General features: G+C 37.6%; 1 protein-coding gene and 1 non-coding gene across 4 annotated transcripts in view; one reads left to right on the plus strand and one right to left on the minus strand.

Annotated features, from left to right (window-relative positions):
• The window catches only part of CBL (Cbl proto-oncogene), an 88,629-nt gene that overhangs the window by 8,556 nt on the left and 55,154 nt on the right, over nucleotides 1–24,919 (plus strand). For 2 of the 3 annotated variants that reach the window (XM_027979317.2, XM_027979318.2), the window contains exon 2: nucleotides 11,787–12,034. The exons of the other annotated variant lie outside the window; for it this stretch is intronic. In XM_027979317.2, the coding sequence (XP_027835118.1) occupies nucleotides 11,787–12,034 (248 nt within the window). The remainder of the gene's footprint in view (nucleotides 1–11,786; nucleotides 12,035–24,919) is intronic. 3 annotated transcript variants of the gene reach the window in all.
• Nucleotides 10,777–10,849, minus strand: TRNAG-CCC (transfer RNA glycine (anticodon CCC)). Its single transcript has one exon. It is a non-coding gene; the product is annotated as a tRNA-Gly (tRNA).

Here is a 24,919-nt window from a genome sequence, read left to right on the forward strand (position 1 = left end):
GGTTGGTCATAAGTTTCCTTCCAAGGAGTAAGAGTCTTTTAATTTCATGGCTACAGTCACCATATGCGGTGATTTTGGAGCTGCCCAAAATAAAGTCTGCCACTGTTTCCACTGTTTCCCCATTTATTTGCCATGAAGTGATGGGACCAGATGCCATGATCTTAGTTTTCTGAATGTTGAGCTTTAAGCCAACTTTTCCACTCTCCTCTTTCACTTTCATCAAGAGGCTCTTTAGTTCTTCTTCACTTTCTGCCATAAGGGTGGTATCATCTGCATATTTGGGTTATTGATATTTCTCCCAGCAATCTTGATTCCAGCTTGTGCTTCATCTAACTGGGCATTTTGCATGATGTACTCTGCACATAAGTTAAATAAGCAGAGTGACAGTATACAGCCTTGACATACTCCTTTTCCTATTTGGAACCAGTCTGTTGTTCCATGTCCAGTTCTAACTGTTGCTGCCTGACCTGCATACAGGTTTCTCAAGAGGCAGGTCAGGTGGTTTGGTATTCCCATCTCTTTCAGAATTTTCCACAGTTTATTGTGATCCACACAGTCAAAGGCTTTGGCATAGTCAATAAAGCAGAAATAGATTTGAGAAGTGTTGGGCAGAAAGTGAAGAGGAACTAAAAAGCCTCTTGATGAAAGTGAAAGAGGAGAGTGAAAAAGTTGGCTTAAAGCTCAACATTCAGAAAAACTAAGATCATGGCATCTGGTCCCATCACTTCATGGGAAATAAATGGGGAAACAGTGGAAACAGTGGCAGACTTTATTTTTTGGGGGCTCCAAAATCACTGCAGATGGTGATTGCAGCCATGAAATTAAAAGACTCTTACTCCTTGGAAGGAAACTTATGACCAATCTAGATAGCATATTCAAAAGCAGAGACATTACTTTGCCAACAAAGGTCCATCTAGTCAAGGCTATGGTTTTTCCAGTGGTCATGTATGGATGTGAAAATTGGACTGTGAAGAAAGCTGACTGCTGAAGAATTGATGCTTTTGAACTGTGGTGTTGGAGAAGACTCTTGTGAGTCCCTTGGACTGCAAGGAGATCCAACCAGTCCATTCTGAAGGAGATCAGTCCTGGGTGTTCTTTGGAAGGACTGATGCTAAAGCTGAAACTCCAATACTTTGGCCATCTCATGCAAAGAGTTGACTCATTGGAAAAGACTCTGATGCTGGGAGGGCTTGGGGGCAGGAGGAGAAGGGGACGACAGAGGATGAGATGGCTGGATGGCATCACCGACTCGATGGACATGAGTTTGAGTGAACTCCGGGAGTTGGTGATGGACAGGGAGGCCTGGCGTGCTGCGATTCATGCGGTTGCAAAGAGTCGGACACGACTGAGCGACTGAACTGAACTGAACTGAACTGGGTAGTAGTTATAGTTCAGGTCCCTGGATGGGTTTTGATAAATCAATAATGGAGAATAGTAATTTGAGTAAAAGCCTTTTTTTCCTTGGGGCTATTACTAGTGATGATATGTTTCTCTTAAAAAATAGGGGTTTCTGATTACTATTTGAAAAAAGTCAGGAGTTGTTTTCACTTAAATACTTCACTGTGTAGTTACACTTGTAAAACTTAAAATCTCTTTTAAGTTTCTAAGTTGATTAGTTTCTAAAATTTGAAGCTTTAAGAAGACTTTAAGAAATTAATTGATCTAACTTAATTTGTAGAAGGAGAGAGTCCTAGAAAGATGAGTGACCTGCTCAAGGTCACATAGCCAGTTAATGTCAGTCACCAGACTAGGACCCAGGTCTCTTGGCTCCTAGTCCTTTCTGGTGTACTTCCTGTTCTCTTGAGCAACTGATTCTTTAAAACTGAAATCAAATTTTCTGTGTTTTATGTATAGTTCACCATACTGAATACTTGCTTTTGAAGCATAGTGGTTATTTTAATCATGCTTTTTATCATACGAAAAAGTTTGAAATGAAAAATGCTTCCATGGATAAGGTTACAGAGATAAAAATACTTAATCATTCATAGTCTATAAGTTATACTAAAACTATAAGCTTATAGTTTTCTGCCTAACTAGAAATTTCATTCCTTAGTGTTGTAGAAGATTCTGTGTTCAGAGTAGAATTAGGCAATTTCCAACCATAATTTATTCCTCTTTATTGTAATCATAGCACTTTCCAAATTTTTTTTTGTTGACTGTTGAGCCCTTGGCAGAAGCAAAGGGAGGTGTTAGGCCAGTGAGGAAGCTATTATGAATGGAGTATATGGCAGCTGTACAAGTATATTGTTGGTTTCCCGGAGCTGAGTGTGTTTCTTTTTGACATTGTTCTGAGTGATGCTGTAAATGTACAGGCAGAAGTAAACAAAAGGAAGCCATTTTTGCTATTCTAGGACTTGTAAAGCAAAATAAAATTAGGCAAATGGAGAATAGACAAGGAAAATATCTTTCAGAAATTTTTTTGGTGAAGTTTTAAAGCTCAGAATGCTCATTTGTACTTTAGAGGTTAATGAAAACTAAGTGTTTAAAATTCTTTGCGACCCCATGGACTGTAGCCTACCAGGCTCCTCCGTCTATCCATGGGATTTTCTAGGCAAGAGTACTGGAGTGGGTTGCCATTTCCTTCTCCAGGGGGATCTTCTTGACCCAGGGATTAAACCCAGGTCTTCCACATTGTAGGCAGACGCCTTTAACGTCTGAGCCACCTTGTATCCCTAAGTAGTAAAGGCAGGTTCTTTTGGCTTTTGATGTTTGTTAACTATTGAGTTGAATTATTCACAAAGGCTTTGGGAAACTTTTCCCCTAGAAGCTCTAAATATTTAGGGAATTTTTTTTTCTGGAGATTTTAATATCAAAAAAGTTACTCAACCTATATACTTTCCTTATGGTCTGTGTTAGTGCTAAAGACTCAGAATTGTCAGTGGAGTGCTGATTTTCCTGGTCATGTGATGATTTATCTTTGAAATATCTTGAGAAAAGCAGATATTTAATCTACAAACAATCTTTATGAGGTCACATTCTAAGGAGGGACTGGTAACATTCATGGGATGTACCATGGGATGGTGGTGGTTCAAAAATGTGAACTAATCAAGTGTTTAGGAGACATTTTAGACCTCATGATATTTTAAATCTGTTTGTTGTGAGGGGTAATATGGTTTTTCAGTTCATTGTCATTAACAGCATTTATTGTTTGCTTACTATAGGTTGGGCAGAACAATTTTAGTTTAGTTTTGTTAGTGGAAGGAAGTGTACCTTTTTTCCCAGAGGTATTAGGCAAATACTGCATTTTAGCTTGAATTCTTAATACATTTGCTTTGAAATAGGGAGAATATAGGAGAAGACAATGGCAACCCACTCTGGTACTCTTGCCTGGAGAATCCCATGGACAGAGGAGCCTGGTAGGCTGCAGTCCATGGGGTCTTGAAAAGTCCGGCACGACTGAGCGACTTCACTTTCACTTTTCACTTTCATGCATTGGAGAAGGAAATGGCAACCCATTCCAGTGTTCTCGCCTGGAGAATCCCAGGGACAGAGGAGCCTGGTGGGCTGCTGTCTATGGGGTCACACAGAGTCGGACAGGACTGAAGTGACTTAGCAGCAGCAGGGAGAATATATGGGTTAGGGGTGTGTGGCCTTGGATATAATAAATTTGGAGGGACCTCTGCTTGATTTGAACCTTTGAAGGAGTGGATACTGTAGCTTTTGCAGGTTGTTGGTCACCCTGTTCTTGGGAGGCTTGCTGCCTTTTCTCTATCTTTTGGTTACGAAGTAGTCTGAGACCATACACGTTTGGAAGGCTACCTGCAGCATGGCCAGGATGGTAGGAATAATGGGGTCAGTTTCTGGGAGTTATCAAAAGGTTATGTGAGGTCTAACCTGTCTTCAATAGATAATTCCTGTGTAACCTGCAGATAACCCTGGTCAGGTTGTATGGAAATGGGGAGGGGACGAGCCTTAAATGTCTGCTTTTTTTTTTGAAATTGTGCAGTCCCTTCATAAACACTTATTATGAGATGGGTATTATTGTCTTACAGGTAAAAACTGAGACTCAGAGGTTAAGAAATTTACTGAAAGTAAAAGACAGAAATAGGACATTCTGATGCGGCTATTTGGTGTAATCTTGTTGTATTAAAACATTTCAATTCAACACATAAACACATATATTTTAGGCTTTCTCTTACTGTCTGCTTTTTAATTCCCTCATGCTCCACATCTCTCTCTCAATGACCCTCTTTACCTTGCTCCTTACATTTTAGTCTCACTGACCTTTCTGTTCCTCAGATCCAAACCTGTTCCCGCTCTAGGGCTGTTGGATTAGTTGTTCTCTCTGTTTGACCTACTCTTCTGCTGATTCTACGTGACTGGCTCCTTCCTGCAATTTTAACTGAGCCTAAGTTCATCTTAGAGAAGCCTTCCCTACTCACCATGCTACAGTGTCACTCAGTATTTTCTTATTATTCTATTTTAATTATATGCAAAGAAGTTGATATTTTTCTTATTGATTTCCTTTTGTTGTTTATTGCTTGATTCCACTCAGATTCAGGATTATTGTATTTTCACTTCTATGTCCCAGTGCCTGACATATTTGTTGAATGGGTACATTAAGAAAAATCAAAACCAGGTGCAATCTTCTTAAATATTTGTGTCTGTTTCAACCTGTCCTCACTCCCTTTCTTCCTGTTTTAGGGGAAGAAGGTGTCCCTTCTTTCTATGGTATTAGGTGTTTAGTGTTCCTAGCTGGGTTGTAGACCCCATTTAATTTATCTTCTCTTTTTGGCTCTTTATCCATGTGAAACACATTCCGTAGTCTCTGAAGATAAAACCTTCAGTCTTGGTCTCTTAGTCTCAATGTCACTCTCCCCTAACTCCTTCCGTGCACCAATTTAAGAACCTACCATTTTAATTTTTATTATAAATGTATATTCTCAGTCATAAATACCTGCCTTACAAATGAGATTTTGGAATGTAATACTTATAAATCAAAGACTACTTTTTAAAAATTAGTATGAGTTCATAACTCTGTTGCATTTCAAGTATATTGTCTTCTGAGGTAGAGTCCTGTTTCTTGGCTGTGTTGTTCCCTTTTGGCTTGAAACCCTTAATAGGATGAGCCGCTTCCTAAAACACTGTTAAAATATTCATAAATCAGATATTTTTGTTGATTCAGCTTGTCTTTATTTGCTAGGCTTATATAGGGCTCTGTTTCAAGAGTACAGGAAATGATGTACAGAGGATAAAACATTTAGTTTAAAATTTTTCATATGCTCTTACATCATTTGAAGAACAATTAGCAACTAAATTGGAATTTTGCAATTGTTCTAGATGGACCTAGTGATTCCAAAGTTGTTCATCACAGTCATATTTGTAATAGCGAAGATTTAAAAACAATATTAATGTTAAAGTGGAGGGGATGGTTTAAGATGCAGTATGTCCATAGAGTACAATCATTTAGATGTCTTTAAAAAGTTTATATAAGCTTTTGGTGACACAAGAAAATAGGCATTTTAAAATATGAATTAAAGCATTGGAAGTCAGATTTCTTCTTCTACCAATGTTAGACTAGGTTGTTTGGAACCAAATAATGCTGCTGGCAACTAGAGAAGCTAGAAGAGGTCAAAGAGCTATAAAGGCAATGAGGAATTAGAGGCCAGGATCTGGAAGATAAGGAAGGCTCTGAAAGGTAAGCCTGATTTTTGAGGCTGCCTTGCCCATGAGGTCATTGTTGATTCTAAAAGCAATAGGTGAAGAGGCCAAATAGAATTTTCAAAATGCTCATGTCATGGAGGACAAAAAACTGGAATTAGGGCCTGCCACGGTGGAGGGAAACACTCTGGATTTGGGGGTTGAGTCCCTGAGGGCCTAAATTATAGGAGTTATTTACTTCTGTCTTTACAGGGAACTGAAGACTGAAACCCAGCTTTTTAATCTCAATTTTGGGTTAGATTAAGACAACCTGGAATTCCTCATGTCCCTAGCTAATCTGTTTGCTAGAAGCAAAAGCAAATCCTTTCTGGATAATATCATCCATAGCCTCAGATTATCTCTATAATTTTTTATATATAGTGTTCAGTCCTCAATAAAAATTAGGAAGGCTTATGAAAAGGTAAACTACAATGAACAGGAAAGATTGATAATAGAAACATACAAGGGATACAGATATTTGAGCTGTCAGTCATGGGTTTATATCTATGATAAATGTCTTAGAAGAATTGAAAGTAAAATTGATAATTTTGTCAGAGATCTGAAATGGTAGATAATGAAATAGAAATTCTAGAACTGAAAAACAGAAGAACTCCAGAAAGAAAAACACCAATACAGTATACTAACACATATATATGGAATTTAGAAAGATGGCAATGACGACCCTGTATGCAAGACAGGAAAAAAGACACAGCTGTGTATAACGGACTTTTGGACTCAGAGGGAGAGGGAGAGGGTGGGATGATTTGGGAGAATGGCATTCTAACATGTATACTATCATGTAAGAATTGAATCGCCAGTCTATGTCTGACGCAGGATACAGCATGCTTGGGGCTGGTGCACGGGGATGACCCACAGAGATGTTATGGGGAGGGAGGTGGGAGGGGTGGTTCATGTTTGGGAACACATGTAAGAATTAAAGATTTTAAAATTAAAAAAATAAACTAAAAAAAAACCCAGAAGAACTGATTGTTAAGAACTGATTGTTAAAGAACTCAGTGGTTGGGTTTAACAGCATAAAGCTGAAGGAAAAACTAGTGAAGTGGAAGATAAGTTGGAAAAAAATCTAGACTGAAGCTTTGAGAGACAAAAGGATGGAGAGTGTGAGAGACGTATGGAATACTGAGTAAAGTTCTCATGAACAAGTACTTGAAATTGAGAAAGAGAATAGAGAGAATGAGGCAGAAGCTGTATTTGATGGGAAATTGGTTGAGAATTTTCCAAAACTGGTGAAAATGAAGTCATAAAGTGTTCTCAACACCAGGAAAAATCCAGAGTAAACTGCACTGAGGCACATTATTAGTAAAGCCCGAAGAAAAGAGAAATCTTATAAGCGACCACAGAATAAAAGACATTTTATATTCAAAGGTGCAGCAGTGAGACCGACAGCAAGACTTTTCAACAGGAGCAGTGGTATCCAGAAGGCATGCCTCATTTTATTGCACCTAACAGATAATACATGTTTTATAAATTGAAGGTTCGTGGCAGCTCTGTGTTGTCAGTTGAAGATTAGCAATTTTTTAGTAATATTTTAAAATTAAGGTATGTATATTATTTTAAAAGACACATTACTGTTGGACACTTAATAGACTGCAGTATAATATAAAGATAGCTTATGTGCACTGGGGAACCAGAAATTTTGTGTGAGTTGCTTTATAGCAGTACTCCCTTCATTGCAGTGGTTTGGTCTGGAAATGGTGGTATCTCCGAGGTATGCCTGTAGCTGAGGAGAATTTACAGCCCATAGCCTATACACTAAAGGGCATAGGGTGTTCTTGAGGCTGAAGGAAAATGATTTGAGATGCAATGAAGAGGATGAAGGGTGGTTATGTGGGTAAATATGAATGAATGTTGTCTGTATAAAATAATAAATAGTAATGACTTATGAACTTGATATGCTATTTGGGGTTAAAATGTATGATAGTAATAGCACATGACTTGAAAAGAGTAAATGGAGCGAGTGCTCCATGTCCCTTGCATTGTCTGGGAAGTGTAAAAGTACTACTTGATACAAGTTTTCATGAATCAGTGCATTTTATAATTACTAAGGTGTTCATTTAAAGAGTAGCAGAAGAATATATATTTGACAAGCTAATGGTGAAAAATGGGACAATAAACGTGTAAACTAAATAAGGGCTAGAGAAAGGGAAGGTAAAGGAATGTGAAACAAGAGAGACACATTGGAAACAGTAAATTATTTTACTTACTATACTGTCAGAACTTATTAAGTGAACCATATGAAATTGGCAGTATTTGACCTGCAATAATAAGTTTCATAATTGAAGTGTAAACAGGTCAAATTAGTTAAAACCAAAGATTGTCAGGATGGATTAAAAGGAAGCCAGTTATATTCTGCACAACAAAATCATGCCGTAAATGTAAGAATCCTTTTCTTTTTTTTGGTGCACAGCTCGGCTTGCAGGATCTCAGTTCCCTGATCAGGGATTGAACCCAGGCCATGCAGTTGAAAGCCCAGAATCCTAACCACTAGCCCCCTATTTGTAAACTTTTTGATGATGGCTAGGAAATCCCGTGGATGGAGGAGCCTGGTAGGCTATAGTCCATGGGGTCTCGAAGAGTGGGACACGACTGAGCGACTTCACTTTCACTTTTCACTTTCATGCATTGGAGAAGGAAATGGCAACCCACCCTAGTGTTCTTGGAGAATCCCAGGGACGGGGGAGCCTGGTGGGCTGTCATCCATGGGGTCGCACAGAGTCGGACACGACTGATCCGTCTTAGCAGCAGAGCAGTCTGACCGATGTAAGGTGACCCCTAACTGTAGGTTTGATTTGCATTTTTCTACTAATTAATGATGTTGAGCATCTTTTCATGTGTTTGGCCATTTCTGTGTCTCCTTTGAAGATGTGTCTATTGAGATCTTCCTTTTATTTTTTGATTAGGTTGTTTGTTTTTTGAAATTGAACTGAATGAGCTGGTTTGTATATTTTGGAGATTAATCCCTTGTCAGTTGCTTTGTTTGAGAACATTTTCTCCCATTCTGTGGGTTGTCTTTTGTTTTGTTTATGGTTATGATTTGTTTTTGTGTCTTAACTAATACTTCCCTTTTGAGATCATAAAGTTCAACAAATATTTTCCAAATTTTTTTCCGAAAATCTTCAAAGCTTTTTCTCTGCACAAAATCTTTAATTCACCGGAAATTTACTTCTTATGCAATGTGTAAGGGATATATTTTTTCCATATGGATAACCAGTTTTCCAGTAGTTTTTCTCTTTAATTGGTTTGTGGGTTTGCTGTTTTTTTCGCCATGCCTCAGGGCATGCAGGATCTTAGTACCCTGACCAGGGAGAGGACCCGCCCCAGAAGTAGAAGTGCAGAGTCCTAACCACTGGATCACCAGGGAACTCCTCTTGGTCTTATTTGTAATGCCGCTTCTGATACTGAATTTCTATACGTGTGTGTCTCTGTTTGGTCTCTCTTCTTATTCATTTGGTCATTTATATGTCTTTGGCCGATATCACATTATTTTAATTGTAAGATATGAAAGAGTCTTGATAGCCCATTGGGTAAATACCTCCTACTTCAAAATAGGCTTGACTGGTTTTCATTTCTTTTTATTCCATGTGAGTTTGGGATCAACTTGTTAAGTTCTGCGAAAAAGCTCTTTGGGGTTTTGATAGGAAGTGCCCTGCATTTATATACTAACTCGGGGGAGAAGTGACATTTCCTTAAACATGATACAATTCTTCCTTAATTTCTGTTTTTACGGTCTTCAGTAAAGGTTAATAATTTTCTTCATAAAAGTCTTGTAAATTGTTAGATGTATTCCTAGGAGCCTTAAAATTTTATTTAAGCCATTTAAAATGACAACAATTAAAATCATGTTTTAAACTTATTTATAAAATATTTATGAATGCTGTTTTGGTTTATTGGTTTTGAATCCAGTAACCTGTTAGACTGTTTGTTTCTAATGCTTTGTCAGTTCTCCTTTATTTTAATCATGGACAGTTATATCAGCTGCAAATAAGATAAATTTTATTTTTTTCTGTTACTTATATTTTTACCACCCATGTATGCATATCTCAACAATTTAATGGGATATCTTTGTAATAGTAGTGTAGTCATATATGAGTAATGGTGTTAAGTATATTTTGTTTTCTGGTTTCTTTAGATCTGTTTTGAGAGGAGCATCCATGTGGTAGTATGGTGGTGGTGGTGTAGTCACTAAGTTGTGTCCAACTCTTGCGACACCATGGACTGTAGCCTGCCAGGCTCTTCTGTCCTTGTCCGGGCAAGAATACTGGAGTGGGTTGCTATCTCCTTCTCCAATGTCGTAGTGTATTATTGCTAATAAATATACTACAGTTTATCCACTCTACTGCTGATGGACATTTGGGTTGTTGGTAGTTGTTAGTTGTTAAATATTTTTGTATATGTATCCTAGTATACCTTTCCAGGTGGAGATCTGCAGGTTGGTAGAGCATATGAATCTTTTAGCCTGACAATATAGTGCTGAACTGTTTTTCAGGGTGGTTTTATTAGCTTAGATTCCCACCAGTAGTATTTGAAGGTCCTTGCTCCTTTCCAGTGATTTAACATTACCAGTTTGGTGTGTGTAGTGGTAGTTGTGAGCGTATGATTTTCATTTTAATGAAATTAAAATGATTAATAAGATCAAGGACCATTTCATATGTTTAGTGGTTATTTGGATATCTTCTTTTGTTGTGTTCTTGTTCAAGTCTTTTGTTCATTTTGTATTAGGTTGTATCTGCCTTACTGATTTGTAGATGCTCTTTATATATTCTGGATATATATATATATATATATATATGTCTTAATATATACATATTATAAATATCTTCTCTGTTTCTGTACATGCGTTTTCACTCTTTCATGGTATCTAGAAATTCTTTGAGAGTATGGTAGAGTTTAATATTTTCCTTTATTGCTAGTGTATTTATGGTCCTGTTTCAGAATATTTTCTCCATCATGAGGTAATGAAAGATAGTTTTCCTATCTTCTAAAGCTGCCTTTCACATTTGGGTCTAGAACCCATCTAGGTTTTTGGTTTTGTTTTGTCCTTTTTTTGAAGAGTGGATTCTTTTTATTTTATTCATCTTAATTTTTGGCCATGCTGTATAGCACATGGGATCTTAGTTCCCTGGCCAGGGATCAAACCTGTGTCCCCTACATTGGGAGTACAGAGTCTTAACCACTGGACCACCAGGGAAGTCCTTGATTTGTTTTGTTTATTATATAGTATAAGGTGAGGGTTTAGTTTGACTTTCTTTTTTTCCTATGTGATTGTACCACTACTGTTTTTGGAAAGATCGTCACTCCATTGTGATAAGTCAAGGGTCTATATATGTGTGGGTCTGTTTCTTTACTGAAATAGACGTTATTGTTCTGCTAATTTATGTTTTTTTCAGACACAGAAAAATCTATGTAAATGGAAAGTGCTAAATAAGAATAAGAATGAATACAAATTATTAACCATTATAACAAATATAAAATATACTAAAGTCACCAGTCAAAAAGACAAAGATTGTTACATTGGATTAAAAAAATCTGACTATATGTTTTTTAAAAGAGACCTACTTAAAGCTAAGAACTCAAAAAAGTTTAAAAGAAGGTAAAATAAATTACCAGGCAAACATTCTGAGAGTCTTGCATTTACATGGGAAGAAACGGTGTCTTGAAAGAGTTGGTTTCAACTCTGCTGGGTCCAAGAGTCTGTGCTCCTGTCCCCAGTGGCCGTCAAAGCTCTAGGCTCCTACATTTATTTCCAAGGTCTTCCTCCCAGGGCAGCCATGTTCTTTATTTGTGCCCCTGGAAAATTTCTTTGTTCTGTTGTGGGATGAGCCATGCATTTCAAAGAAACTTGCTGTACTTCGTCTAGCATTTTTTAGGCGTGTGTGTGGGTGTCTCCCCCACCCCAATTGTTTAGTCTTCTGTGTGTTATCTGAACTGTTAAATACAGTTTTAAGAACCCACCCTTTCGGGGGACTGCTAAAAGTGATTGGGGGGGTGTTTATGGATCATTATATTCTCGTGCATTTTTCGTATTTTTGCAAGAGAGCACATATTTTATAACTTTTTTAAATTAAAAAAAGGAAGTTGCCCGTAAGATCCTCCAAGTAATAGTCCTTCTTTTCCATTTGTTGCAGGTGGTGCGGTTGTGTCAGAACCCAAAGCTGGCGCTAAAGAATAGCCCACCTTATATCTTAGACCTGCTGCCAGATACCTACCAGCATCTCCGCACTATCTTGTCAAGATATGAGGGGAAGATGGAGACACTTGGAGAAAATGAGTATTTTAGGGTGTTCATGGAGAATTTGATGAAGAAAACTAAGCAGACCATAAGCCTCTTCAAGGAGGGGAAAGAAAGAATGTATGAGGAGAATTCTCAGCCTAGGTAATGGAGAATACTACACAAATATTTATTCAGGTCTGTGACTGCCCGAATGGGTAACACATGGAAGTAGTTGAGTTGGTTTTAATTTAATGTCAACAGAAATAGAACGCAAAGATTACATTTTGACTTAAAGATGTGTTTTGTGTTAAAGGTTGCCTTGGAGGGTAGTGATCCATCCCTAGCTCTGATCATTTATTTACCTCTGAAAAGTGAGTGACTTACAGTCAGGAAGATGAGCTGGAGACAGGCGGTTTTTTAGAGATCCGGAAGTTTGTGGATAGGTGAGAGTTTGAAAGAAAGTAGTTGGAGTTGACAGTAAATAGTAAGGGGTCAGATTTGGACCATGAACTGTGGCCTGCCAGGCTCCTCTGTCCATGGGATTCTCCAGGCAAGAATACTGGAGTGGGTTGCCATGCTCTTCTCCAGGGGATCTTCCCCCACCTAGGGATCAAACCCGTGTCTCTTACATACGTCTCCTGCATTGGAAGGCGTGTTCTTTACCACAAGCTCCATTGCCTGAGCCTCATTTGCCTCATTTGCCTGAGCTGGTAGCATATTAAGTAAAGTTATAAGTTGGGGATAATAGAAAAAAATTAGCTAGTAGTTTGGATAACTTTAAAAAAAACTAAACCTAAGTGAAATGACATTTCCTTTATAGGTAAAGTAGATTTTCAAATAGAAAAGAGTAGAATACTTTTCAAATAGAATTGGCAAAATGCAGTTAGTGCAATAAATATTTGAGGAACCATTAAATATTCTTCTATAGTTATTATATGCTAAAAACTGTATTGGCGGTTCCGTATGTTATTGGCTTGGTTGTTGTAAATTACGTATGGGGAGAGAAATAGATTGATTGCATGTATGGTATAGTTGTGTTTTGTCCAATCGGAATTAAATATTAACTTACCTGGAACAAGTAATAAGATATAAATTCTGTTAGAACTTTATAGGGAGTAACTTACTCTTGAGGAGTGACTTGAATTGGGAGGGACAATAATTTCTGAGGGCATTCAGTCAGTGTGCCAAGGAGTAATTTACTAAATGGTATCCTTGTAGCCTTTGATTCTGTTGGCTTAGATTCTGGGAACTTTCATCTCTCACTTAAAATTTTACCCGCATCATTACTCATGTTAACTTTACTGTGACAAATGACTCAGGTTTGGTCCAGAGTATTAGAATTTTCTTCTTAAGAAGATTTCTGGTGACTGAATTCTATTTGTAGGAACTTTTATAACATCTAATTTATATGAAAATGACCTTTGTCTACTCAAATTATTTAAATTTTATGGCTTTTGTTAAAACCATGACTACTTAGACATTGACTAATCAGTCATTTTGTATTGCTAAATTAAAATAAAAGTAATTTTGGACTTTATTAAGTACTGTAACTTAAGAGTAATTTTATTTATCATCCACAGTTGTACTAGGTTCTAATTCTAGGAGGTGAAAAGAAGAGTTAAGCATTTAATTCTGATGTGATAAATGCTTTAATAAAAATATATACAAAATGCTGTGTGAACAGTTTTGCCTAGTGGCATCATGGAATGTGGCACAGAGAAAGTATTATTTGAGCTAGATTTTGAAGGATCTTTCAAAGGAATTTTCTAGGCAGAGAAGTGAAGCAAAGGCCTTTAACACAGTGGCATGAAAATGCAGGCTCTGTTTAAAGAACGTGAGCAGTCTGGTTTGGCTAGAACTAGGGGAGATAGATAAGCTGGAAATACAGGTTGGAGTCAGATTGTAAAGAGCTGTTTTTTGACCTCTAGAATTTCTCCTGTTGATAACATGCTGCTATAGAAAAGGTTTTATTAATTTATTTTTTGAATTGTTGTTCAGTTGCTAAGTCATGTGCAACTCTTTGTGACCTCATGGACTGCAGCTTTTTTAAAATGATGAAACAAAAATTGTAGATTTTTCAATCTTTTTGGAGCACACTGAACATTGACATTTTATTTTTTTAAATTTTTATGACTGATAGTTCATCACTGAGAGGCAGGATAGTCTACTGGTTAAGAAGAGGATTAACTCTGAAGCCAACTGCCTTAGTTTGCATCTTAACTTTTCCGCTTACTTAGTGAGCGACTTCACTTTCACTTTTCACTTTCACGCATTGGAGAAGAAAATGGCAACCCACTCCAGTGTTCTTGCCTGGAGAATCTCGGACGGGGGAGCCTGGTGGGCTGCTGTCTGTGGGGTCGCACAGAGTTGGACACGACTGAGGTGACAGCAGCAGCAGTGTGATTCCTTGGTTTCCTCATCTGTAAAATGAGATAATATAACTTTTCTTGTGGGGAATTTGATAAGTAAATGTTGGTACTTAGAACAGTGAATTTTCTTGTTGGGAATTTGATAAGTAAATGTTTGATACTTAAAACAGTGATTGGCGTATGGAAAATAATGAGTGGGTTAGCTCTTATTATATTAATCATCTTCATTACTTTTATTACTATAAACATAGATTGTTGTGTCAGGCTGTTTGTTATTAGTAAGCGTAACCTAATGGGACTTCCCAAATGGTGCTAGTGATAAAGAACTCACCTGCTAGTGAAGGAGATATAAGAAACAAGTGTTCAGTCCCTAGATGGGGAAGATCCCCTGGATAAGGGCATGGCAACCCACTCCAATATTCTTGCCTGGAGAATCCCATGGACAGAGGAGCCTGGCGGGCTATAGTTCGTAGGGGTACAAAGAGTCAGACATGACTGAAGCGACCTAGCAGGCACACATACATGCAGTGAAACGCATAAACCAGTTTTCTCTTACTACATGGCTTCACAAGATGCTTGTAAGTTCTTTTGCTTTTTCAAAAAAATCTTACTGTCAATATGTTTGTTGGTATCAATTTCATTTCCCCTAATATAAAGCTTTTAATCCACTATAGGCTTTGTCCATACAACCAGGCTTGTACAAATTATATATAAAGTGGGAATAAATAAATTTGAGGTGAGAATACAATTTTTTTTAGTAAAGGAAAATATATGGCTTTATGATCTTTGTGATCTGTATTTTGGTTGTTAAGAGGCTTTTTTCCTATGCAATTTTAAAAATTGAGATAGAATTCATATACCATAAAATTCACCCTTTTAAAGTATATAATTTAGTAGTTTTTAGTGTGTTCACAAAGTTGTGCAACCGTCACTACCACTTAATTCCAGAACATTTTTATCTCCCCAGAAAGCAGCCTCATTTTCATTAGCAGTCACTCCCCATTCCCTTCTCCTGCTTCTCCCCAGCCCTTGATGACCAATAATATTTACTTTCTGTCTCTGTGCATTGCCTGTAATAGACATTTCATTTACATATGGCCTTTTTTGTCTAGCGTCTTTGACTTAGCATGTTTTCCCATTCATCCATCTTATAGCATAGATCATTACTTCATTCCTTTTTATGGCAAAATTATTTTTATATTGTATTTGTGTGTGTGTGTGTGTGTGTGTGCGCTAAGTCCTGTCCAACTCTGTGCGACTCCATGGGCCATAGTCCTCCAGGCGCCTCTGTCCGTGGGATTTCCTAGGCAAGGTTACTGGAGTGGGTTGCCATTTTCTTCCCCAAGGGTCTTCCTGACCTGGGGATCGAACCCGTGTTTTCTGTGTCTCCTGCATTGGTAGGCGGATTCTTTTCCACTGTGCTACCAGGGTATTTATATTGTATTGTAATTATATTTTATCGATATTGTATTAACATTTTGATTACAGACATTTGGATGCTTTTATTACTAATAATGCTGCTATGAACATTTATGTGCAATTTTTTGCGAGACTATATGTTTTCAGTTCTATTGGATATATATCTAGGAGTGGAATTGCTGAGTCATATGGTAATTCTGTATTTAACATTTTGAGGAACCACCAAATTGTTTTCCACTGCAGCTGCACCATTTTACATTTCCCAAGCAATGTATAAGGGTTCCAACTTCTCACCGATACTTTTATTTTTTTTGTTATAGCCATCTTACTGGGTATGAAGTAGATACTCATTGTTTTGATTTTCGTTTCCCTAATAAGTAATAAAATGAGCAATCTTTTTATGTTTATTCTCTGCTTGTGTATGTTCTCTGGAAAAATGTCTATTTGAATCCTCTGCTTGTTTTTTTGACCTGGGTTACTTGGCATCCGGTTCTATCACTTCATGTCATGTAGAAGGGGAAAAAGTGGAAGCAGTGACAGATTTTATTTCTTGGGCTTTAAAATCACTGCAGATGGTGACTGCAGCCATGAAATTAAAAGACACTTGCTCCTTGGAAGGAACGCTATGACAAACCTAGACAGAATATTAAAAAGCAGACATCACTTTGCCGACAAAGGTCCATTTACTGCTGCTGCTGCTAAGTCACGTCAGTCGTGTCCGACTCTGTGTGACCCCGTGATGGCTGCCCACCAGGCTCCTGTCCCAGGGATTCTCCAGGCAGGCATACTGGAGTGGTTTGCCATTTCCTTCTCCAGTGCATGAAGTGAAAAGTGAAAGTGAAGTTGCTCAGTTGTGTCCGACTCCTTAGCCTACCAGGCTGTAGCCTACCAGGCTCTTCTGTCCATGAGATTTCCCAGATAAGAGCAGTGGAGTGGGTTGCCATTGCCTTCTCCAAGGGTCCATCTAGTCAAAGCTATAGTTTTCCAGTAGTCAGGTAATGATATGAGAGTTGGATCATAAAGAAGGCTTAGTGCCGAAGAATTGATGCTTTTGAACTGTGTTGCTGGAGAAAACTCTCGAGAGTCCCTTGAACAGCAGGGAGATCAAACTAGTCAATCCTAAAGGAAATCAACCCTGAATATTCATTGGAAGGACTGATGCTGAATCTTCAGTACTTTGGCCACCTGATGCAAAGAGCTTACTGTTTGGAAAAGACCCTGATGCTGGGAAAGATTGAAGGCAAAAGAAGAAGGGGGCATCAGAGGATGAGATGGTTAGCTAGCATCACTGACTCAGTGCACATGAATTTGTGAGCAAACTCTGGGAGATAGTGGAGGATAGGGGAGCCTGGTGTGCTGCAGTCAGTGGGATTGCAAAGAGTCAGACACGGCTTAAGGACTGAAGAACAACTTGTCTTTTTATTGTTGAGTTGTAGGAGTTCTTTACATATTCTGGATACTAGATTCTTATCAGATATATGATTTGTAAAACTTTATTCCTATTCTGTGGATCATCTTTTCACTTTCTTGGTAGTATAATTTGGTAGCCTTTCCCTTCTTCAGGGGATCTTCCCAACTCAGGGATTGAACCCAGGTCTCCTGCATTGCAGGCAGATTCTTTACCAGCTGAGCCACAAGAGAAGCCCAAGAATACTGGAGCGGGTAGCCTTTCCCTTCTCCAGGGGATCTTCCTGACCCAGGAATCAAACTGAGGTCTCCTGCATTGCAGGCAAATTCTTTACCAACTGAGCTCTCAGGGAAGCCCAGATTCTTACCAGATACATGATTTATAAAACTTTATTCCCCTTCTGTGGGTCGTCTTCTCTCTTTCTTGATAGTGTCATTTGAAGCAGAGAAGTGTTTTATTTATTTATTCGGTTGCACCGGGTCTTAGTTGCCACACACAGGCTCTTAGCTGTGGCGTGTGGGATCTAGTACTCTGACCCGGGATTGAACCTGGGCCCCCTGGATTGGGAGTGCAGAGTCTTAGCCATTGGACCACCAGGGATGTCCCTGAAGCATCAAAGTTTTTAATTTTGATGAAGTGCAGTAATTTTTTTCTTTGGTTCCTGTGCTTTTGATTTCATAGCTAACAGCGAAAGTGACAGTGTTAGTTGCCCAATTGTGTCCGACTCTTTGTGACCCCATGGACTATACCTCTGTTCATGGAATTCTTCAGGTAAGAATACTGGAGTGGATTGCCATTCCCTTCTCCAGGGGGTCTTCCTAATGTAGGGATCAAACCCAGATCTCCTGCATTGCAGGCAGATTCTTTACTGTCTGAGCCACCAGGGAAGCTTCATAGCAAAGAAACCAGTACCTAATCCAAGATCATGAAGATTACAGTTATGATCATTTTGTGTTAATTTTTGTTTATGGTGTAAGGTAAGGGTCCAACTTAATTCTTTTGATTGTGGTCATCCAGTTTTTCCAGCACTATTTGTTGAAAAGACTGTCCTTTTCTCACTGAATGAAGTTGGCATCCGTGTTGAAAGTTAATTGACCATGTGTGTGAAGTTGTATTTCTGGGCTCTCTATTTTATTTCATTGGTCTATATGTCTATCATTATGCCTTCCCTGGTGGCTCAGACAGTAAAGAATCTGTCTGCGATGTAGGAGACCTGGGTTCAGTCCCTGGGTTGGGAAGATCCCCTGGAGAAGGGCATGCCAACCAACTCCAGTATTCTTGCCTGGAGAATTCCATGGGTAAAGGAGCCTGGTGGGCTCCAGTCTATGGGGTTGCAAAGAGTCAAACACAACTGAGCAGCTGACTTTAGCTTTCTGTATATATATCTTTATGCCAGTACCACCTCATCTTAATTACTGTACCTTTGTAGTAAAGTTTTAAAATCAGAAAGTGTAAATCTTCCAATTTCGTCCTTTTTCTAAATTGTTTTGGCTTTTTGAAGTCCCTTGAGATTCTTATGAATTTTAGGATTAGCCTGCCAATTTCTACCAAAAGGGCAGCTGGAATTTTAATAGAAATTGCACAGGACCTTTAGATCAGTGCAGGAATTACTGCTATCCCAACAATACTAAGTCTTCGCAATCTATGAATGTGGGATGACTTCCCATTTATTTTGGGGTCTTTAATTTCTTTCAGCAGCATTTTGTTTTCTATGTACAAATCATTTACCTCTTTGGTTAAATTTATTCCTAAGTACTTTACTCTTTCAGATGCTATTATATGAAATTGTTTTTTCTTAGTTTCATCTTTGGACTGTTCGTTGCTGCTGTGTAGAAAGAATATGGTTCAGTTTTGTGAAGTTTTGTGTATGATTTTGAATCCTGTAACTTTGCAGAAATCATTTATTGGTTCTGGTAGTAGTAGGTTTTTTTTTTTTTTTTAATGGATTCTTTAGGATTTTCTACAAACAAGATCATGTCATGTACAAATAGAGATGGTTTACCTCTTCCTTTTCCATGGGGATGTTTTTAATTTCTTTTTCTTGCCGAATCACTTTAGCTAGAACCTCATGTGTTGGATAGAAATTATGCTGAATAGAAGTAGTGAGAATAGACATCCTTGTCTTGTTCCTGATATTAGGAGGAAAGCTTTCAGCCTTTCATCACTGGGTATGATGTTAACTGTGGAATTTTCATAGATGCCCTTTATCAGGTTGAGAAAGTTTCTATTTCTTTAATGTTTTTATTTTTTAATCACAAAAAAATGTTAATAGGCCTTTTATGATTTGCTCCTGATTTTTCTTCTTGGGAAAGGAAAATTTCTGGGCTCTTGAAATTCTAGAAAAAGTGAGTATCTTGAGTTGTGTTAAGGACAAGAATGCAGGCAAGCCCAAGGAGTAACTGAAATCAGGGTTGAGAATCCTGCCAGGACACTACCTGCATTCTCTCAATGCAGATTAATATCTGAATTGTGGGGAAATCTGGTCTCTGCCAGAGGCTTCCCCGGTGACTCAGTGGTAAAAGAATCCACTGCCGATGCAGGAGATGTGGGTTTGATCCCTGGGCTGGGAGGTCCCCTGGAGAAGAAAATGACAACCCACTCCAGTATTCTTGCCTGGGAAATCCCATGGACAGAAAGCCTGGCACGCTACAGTCCATGGGGTCACAAAGAATGAGACACAACTCAGTGACTGAGCAACAGCTGGCCTCTGCTAAACCCAAGATTTACATCTTACAGGTTTCCACCATAGCAGAGCATCTGTGTCTTGATCCCCCTTTTGTTTTAGGCTTGGTATAGACCAATTGATTATCTATGGACCAATCAACTCTAAAAGAAAAACTTAGTTCTATGATTAATCAAACATGGGCAAAGTGTCACTTCTAAACAAGCCTGCTATGGCTTGGGGAACATATCTGTTGCCTCAACCCCTGTACATGAGGGAATTTGTTCCCAGACTGGATGTTAAGGAGCTTATCCCTTAAATATTCTGTAGAAGAGTGTACATAAGTATCTCAGTATACAATACAGTTACTTCCTGTTTTTATTTTAGAGAGGATATTAGATGAATTAACTTCTCTGAAGACAGATTTGCCCTCATTCTTCTTAGACTTTGTAGAAAATGAATTAAGTGAAAACCATAAGCTGCTTTCTTGCCTTTTATCTTTAATTCTGGTTTTTGCACCTGTTTTCCTTAGTGTGCAGGATGTTATAGTAGAAGCTGAGTGGGATTATATGGTGCAGTTAATTTAAAAATTATCCTACAGTATTGTCATTGTCTTATTGTATTCATTTTGGAAGTTAGATTAAACTTTTCTGTTGCATGTATATTATCTTTTTAGAGGTGGTTAAAGCTGAAATTATCAAAATTTGGTTTTGTTATATTCAGCCAGGAAGAATTCAGAAATAGATAAAAGCTTATGTGCTAACCATTCATTAAAGAAAAAATAGTAATGAGTATTTTCTCTGTGGTAGACACTGCTCTAGGAGCACTGATAGAGCAATAAACAGAAGATAGTCCCTTTTCTCACAATGCTTATTGCGAAGAGTTGTACATGACTTAATGATTGAACAACAAAATTATAACCTTATGTTCTGTCTCTTTACATTTGCTTCAAAAATATAACCACTGAACCAGTATTCGTTTGGTTTCCGGGTTATCCTCCAGTGGAAGAGTGGTGATTCACAAAGAAATGGCAGAATTTGTTACTGCTGTAGTTTTTCCCTAGTAGCCTGAAAATAGGTATCAACAAGTATGGCAAATCCTATTGGTAGATAATGGTGTCTTAGATCTGTGTTGAGGAGTTTGGGCAGAACTTGAGGTGTTTTAAAGCTTGCATAACATGACTTGTAAATGCATTGGATTAGGTTTCTGGTTTGAGCACGTGGATGATGTAATGGGAAGCCATGGAAAGGTATAAATAACAAGGGAAAGTCATGATCTGATTTTTATTTTACAGTGCTAGTATTAGCTGTTGTGTCGGAAATGGATTAGGCTTGTGGAGGTAGCAGTGATGAAAGTAGAGGGAATAGGTTAAAAGGTTACTGCTATAGACCAGATGAGATAACTTAGATTAAGGATGAGAAAGCTGAAAGGAAGGAAAATAGAGTGGAGCTAGACCCAATAAGAATTGCTAATGGATTGGACAAGAGAATGGTGAGAAGAATGGGCAGGGAAGAATCAAGGATGCTTTGTAGGTTTGTGGTCATTAACTCTGCCAACTGGTGGCAGCATTTACTAAAATGGAGAATTCAGAGTAGAGATGGGAAAAGTAAGTTGAGAGTAAGGGAAATTAAGAGTTCCATTTTGGACAACTTTAAGTTTGAAATATTTTCATGAGCCATCTAAGGTGATACATCAAACAGGCAATTGCGTATATTAGAGTTTGGAGTTTAGAAGGAGAGATCTGGAATAGAGAGAGAATTTTGGTAATATTCAGAATAGTATTTAAAGTCAGGACATCTGGTTGGGGAGAGAAATCATCAAAGGAGACTTAAGAGGGGGCACAACTAAGGAAGAAAGTAGAGAATAGATTAAAATAGCCAATACAGTAAAAATCAAAAACAAAAGAATTCTCTCTAAAATGGAACCCTGCTATGCTGTTGGTAGAACTGTAAATTGGTGCAGCCACTGTGGAAAATAGTATGGATATTCCTCAAACAAAAAAAAAGGCAACTAAAAATAGAATTGCCGTATGATCCAGCAATTCTATTCCTGGGTATTTACCCAGAGAAAACAATAATTCAAAAAAATAAATGCACCACTATGTTCATAACAGCACTGTTCACAATAGCCAAGACATAGAAACAACCTGAATATCTTTGAACAGATAAATGGATAGAGAAGATGTGGAATACACACACACACAGATGTACATACACATCATGGAATAGCACTTGGCCATAAAAGAAGGATGAAATAATGCCATTTGCAGCAACACGGATGGACCCAGAGGTTATCATGTTAAGTGAAGTCAGTCAGATAAAGACAAATACTGTATGATATCACTTACATGTAGAATCTAAAATACGGTGCAAGTGAATTTATCTACGAAACAGACACTCACAGGTATAGAGAACATACTTGTGGTTGCCGAAGGAAGGGAGGTGGGTGAGATTTGGGAGTCAGCAGATGCAAACTAGTATATATAGAATGGATAAATAGCAAGGTCCTACTATGTAGCATGGGGAACTATATTTAATATATTTAATATCCTGTGATAAACTGTAATGGAAGAGAATATAAAAAAGAATGTATATATATGTATAACTGAATCTCTTTGCTATATGGCAGAAATTAATACATTGTAAATAAACTATACTTCAGTTAAAAAAAAAAAGAAATATCCTTCCTTCCCCTCCTCAAATTCTCTCTAAATACAAAACTAGCCAAGGAAATAAGTAATCCATGAAAGAAGTGGATTGCAGGCAGATTCTTTGCTGCCTGAGCTACGAGGGAAGCCCTTCTATCAATTTGTTAGTCGTAAAAAATTTCCTTTTGGTCTATAAAATTGGCAAAAGACAAAAAAAGGAAAATCTACTTATAACTAATGTTTCAAAGGAGGGGGTACAGGAATGTGAGTACTCCTACCTGGTTGTGGTAGAATGAAACTGGTTTAGCCTTTCTGGAGGGTGATTTATCAGAAAGAACAGAGAAGCAGTTTGGGTTAAAATGCAGTTACGAAGCTATTCATTTAGATGCTGTATATAAAAGGGAAGAACTGGAGACAACCTAAATGTCCAACATAAGATAAATTACATACACAAGAGAAGATAAGGTGTGCTATGTAGACATAAAAGTTTCTGTCAATAAAGATTTTTGATAGGCAATATATTAAAGAAATAGTAAAAATGTCAAAAGGTACATATTTCTAATTATAAGGTGAATAAGTCCTGTGGATATAATGTACAACATGATGACTATAATATTTTTATAAAGGAAAAGAGGCTACAGAATTGTATCTGTAACTAATAAGATCACATTTTTGTAAAATGTATTTAAGAAATATAGAAAAAACATGGAAGGAATGATACCAAAATATCAACAGTAGTTATTTCTAGGTATTGGAATTAGAGGTAATTTTAGTTTTCTGTCTATTTATATCTTTTCTCAATTTTCTCCAACTAATATATAATCAACCAAATTATTTTTTGAAAGAAGAAAAAGACGTGATACTTCTTAGGTGACGACTTGGATTTACAAGGACAATCCTGAACTTCCCATTTCTTGTAGTAAGATGATTGGTAGGTTCAGTTGAGTTCAGTGAACCTAGTCAGAGTCCCAAGTTCTCAGCTCGAGAGGCTAGAGAACTGGGCTCAAATGTACAGGGTGAAGTTTATTGAAGGTGAAGAGTCACATTTAGTTAACACCATCCTGTGCAGCTATAATATGACAGCACTTACAGACCAGTTAATCATAAATTACTGTGGTTAATTGTTAATATTGATAATAAGATCTTAAGAAATTCTAGTGTAGGTGTTTGGCTGAATATTAGTGCCTAAAGTACTGTTTGTTTTAAAACAAATATCTGCATTGTCGTATAGAGCTGTTGTTAATTGATATAGTTTTCTCCTCAAAGAACTTTCATGTATGTGGATTATATATCTATCAATATTTATCATATTCACTATTAAAACCAAGAAAATGAAAATATTTAAAATAACATTTAATAATAAGCCCATTACATATTAACATAAAATAGTTTTTTAAACCTGAAAACGTTTTAATAGAAAAAAAATTTTTTTTCCCTTTTTTGGCCACATCATGTGGCTCATGGGATCTTAGTGCCCTGGGCAGCTTACTGAACCTGTGCCACAGCAGGGAAAGCCTGGAATTCTAACCAGTAGGCAACCAAGGAAACTGACCACTAGTTCTAAGGGAACTCCTTGGGAAATATTTAAAAAAATAAGTATCTTTCCATTTTCACAAACCCCTTAAACTGCCTCAGACAACATTTTGTACTTGGTTACATCAAAATTCATTGGTCTGTCTTGCATTTGGAATGAATCTTTTACCCGTGCATGGTTTTATAGCGTCATCCCTTAATCACTTGGAAAATATTGGTTCACTAGGTTATGTAGATTTTCCAAGTGTTGACACATGACTGTATAATCACATTCATTAGTTAAACATCATTAGAAAAGTTTCATTTGGAAGCTGTTAAGCTCATAGTGGAGGATGGGCAATCACTTGTTTTCCTTGAAGTGACAAGTCACTTTGCTTATTTTGGAGAAACTGCTAAATAGCCGAGTCTGAGTAACCATACTTTATCTATTAGTCATTCTTTGAAGCAAAAATGGTGTTCTATGCCATATGTGAAAATCCCACAGCTAACATTATACTCAGTGGTGAAAGACTGAAAGCTTTCCACTGACATCAGAAGGGATTTCCCTGGTGGTGCAGTGGCTAAGACTCCATGTTCCCAATGCAGGGGGCCCAAGTTCAATCCCTGGTCAGGGGACTAGATCCCACATACCACAATTAAGACCTGGCACAGCCAAATAAATAATTTTTTTTTTCAAACGAAAAATAAGACAAGGACGTCTGGTTTCACTGCTTCTATTCAACATGATTTCTGTTCAGCATATGAAGTTCTAGCCAGAGTGATTAGGCAAAATAAAAGAAATTAAAAGCACCCACATGGAAAAGGAAGAGGTAACACTATCTCTGTTTGCTCATGACATGATCTTGTTTGTAGAAAATCTTAAGGAATCCATAAAAAAAAACCCACTACTACCAGAATCAATAAATGATATCTGCAAAGTTACAGGATTCAAGATCAAACACAAAACTGAATTATATTCTTTCTACACAGCAGCAATGAACAATCCAAAGATGAAACTAAGAAAAAACAA

Source organism: Ovis aries, chromosome 15 (assembly GCF_016772045.2).
Source record: "Ovis aries strain OAR_USU_Benz2616 breed Rambouillet chromosome 15, ARS-UI_Ramb_v3.0, whole genome shotgun sequence".
In the NCBI taxonomy this organism is placed as follows: Eukaryota; Metazoa; Chordata; class Mammalia; order Artiodactyla; family Bovidae; genus Ovis; species Ovis aries.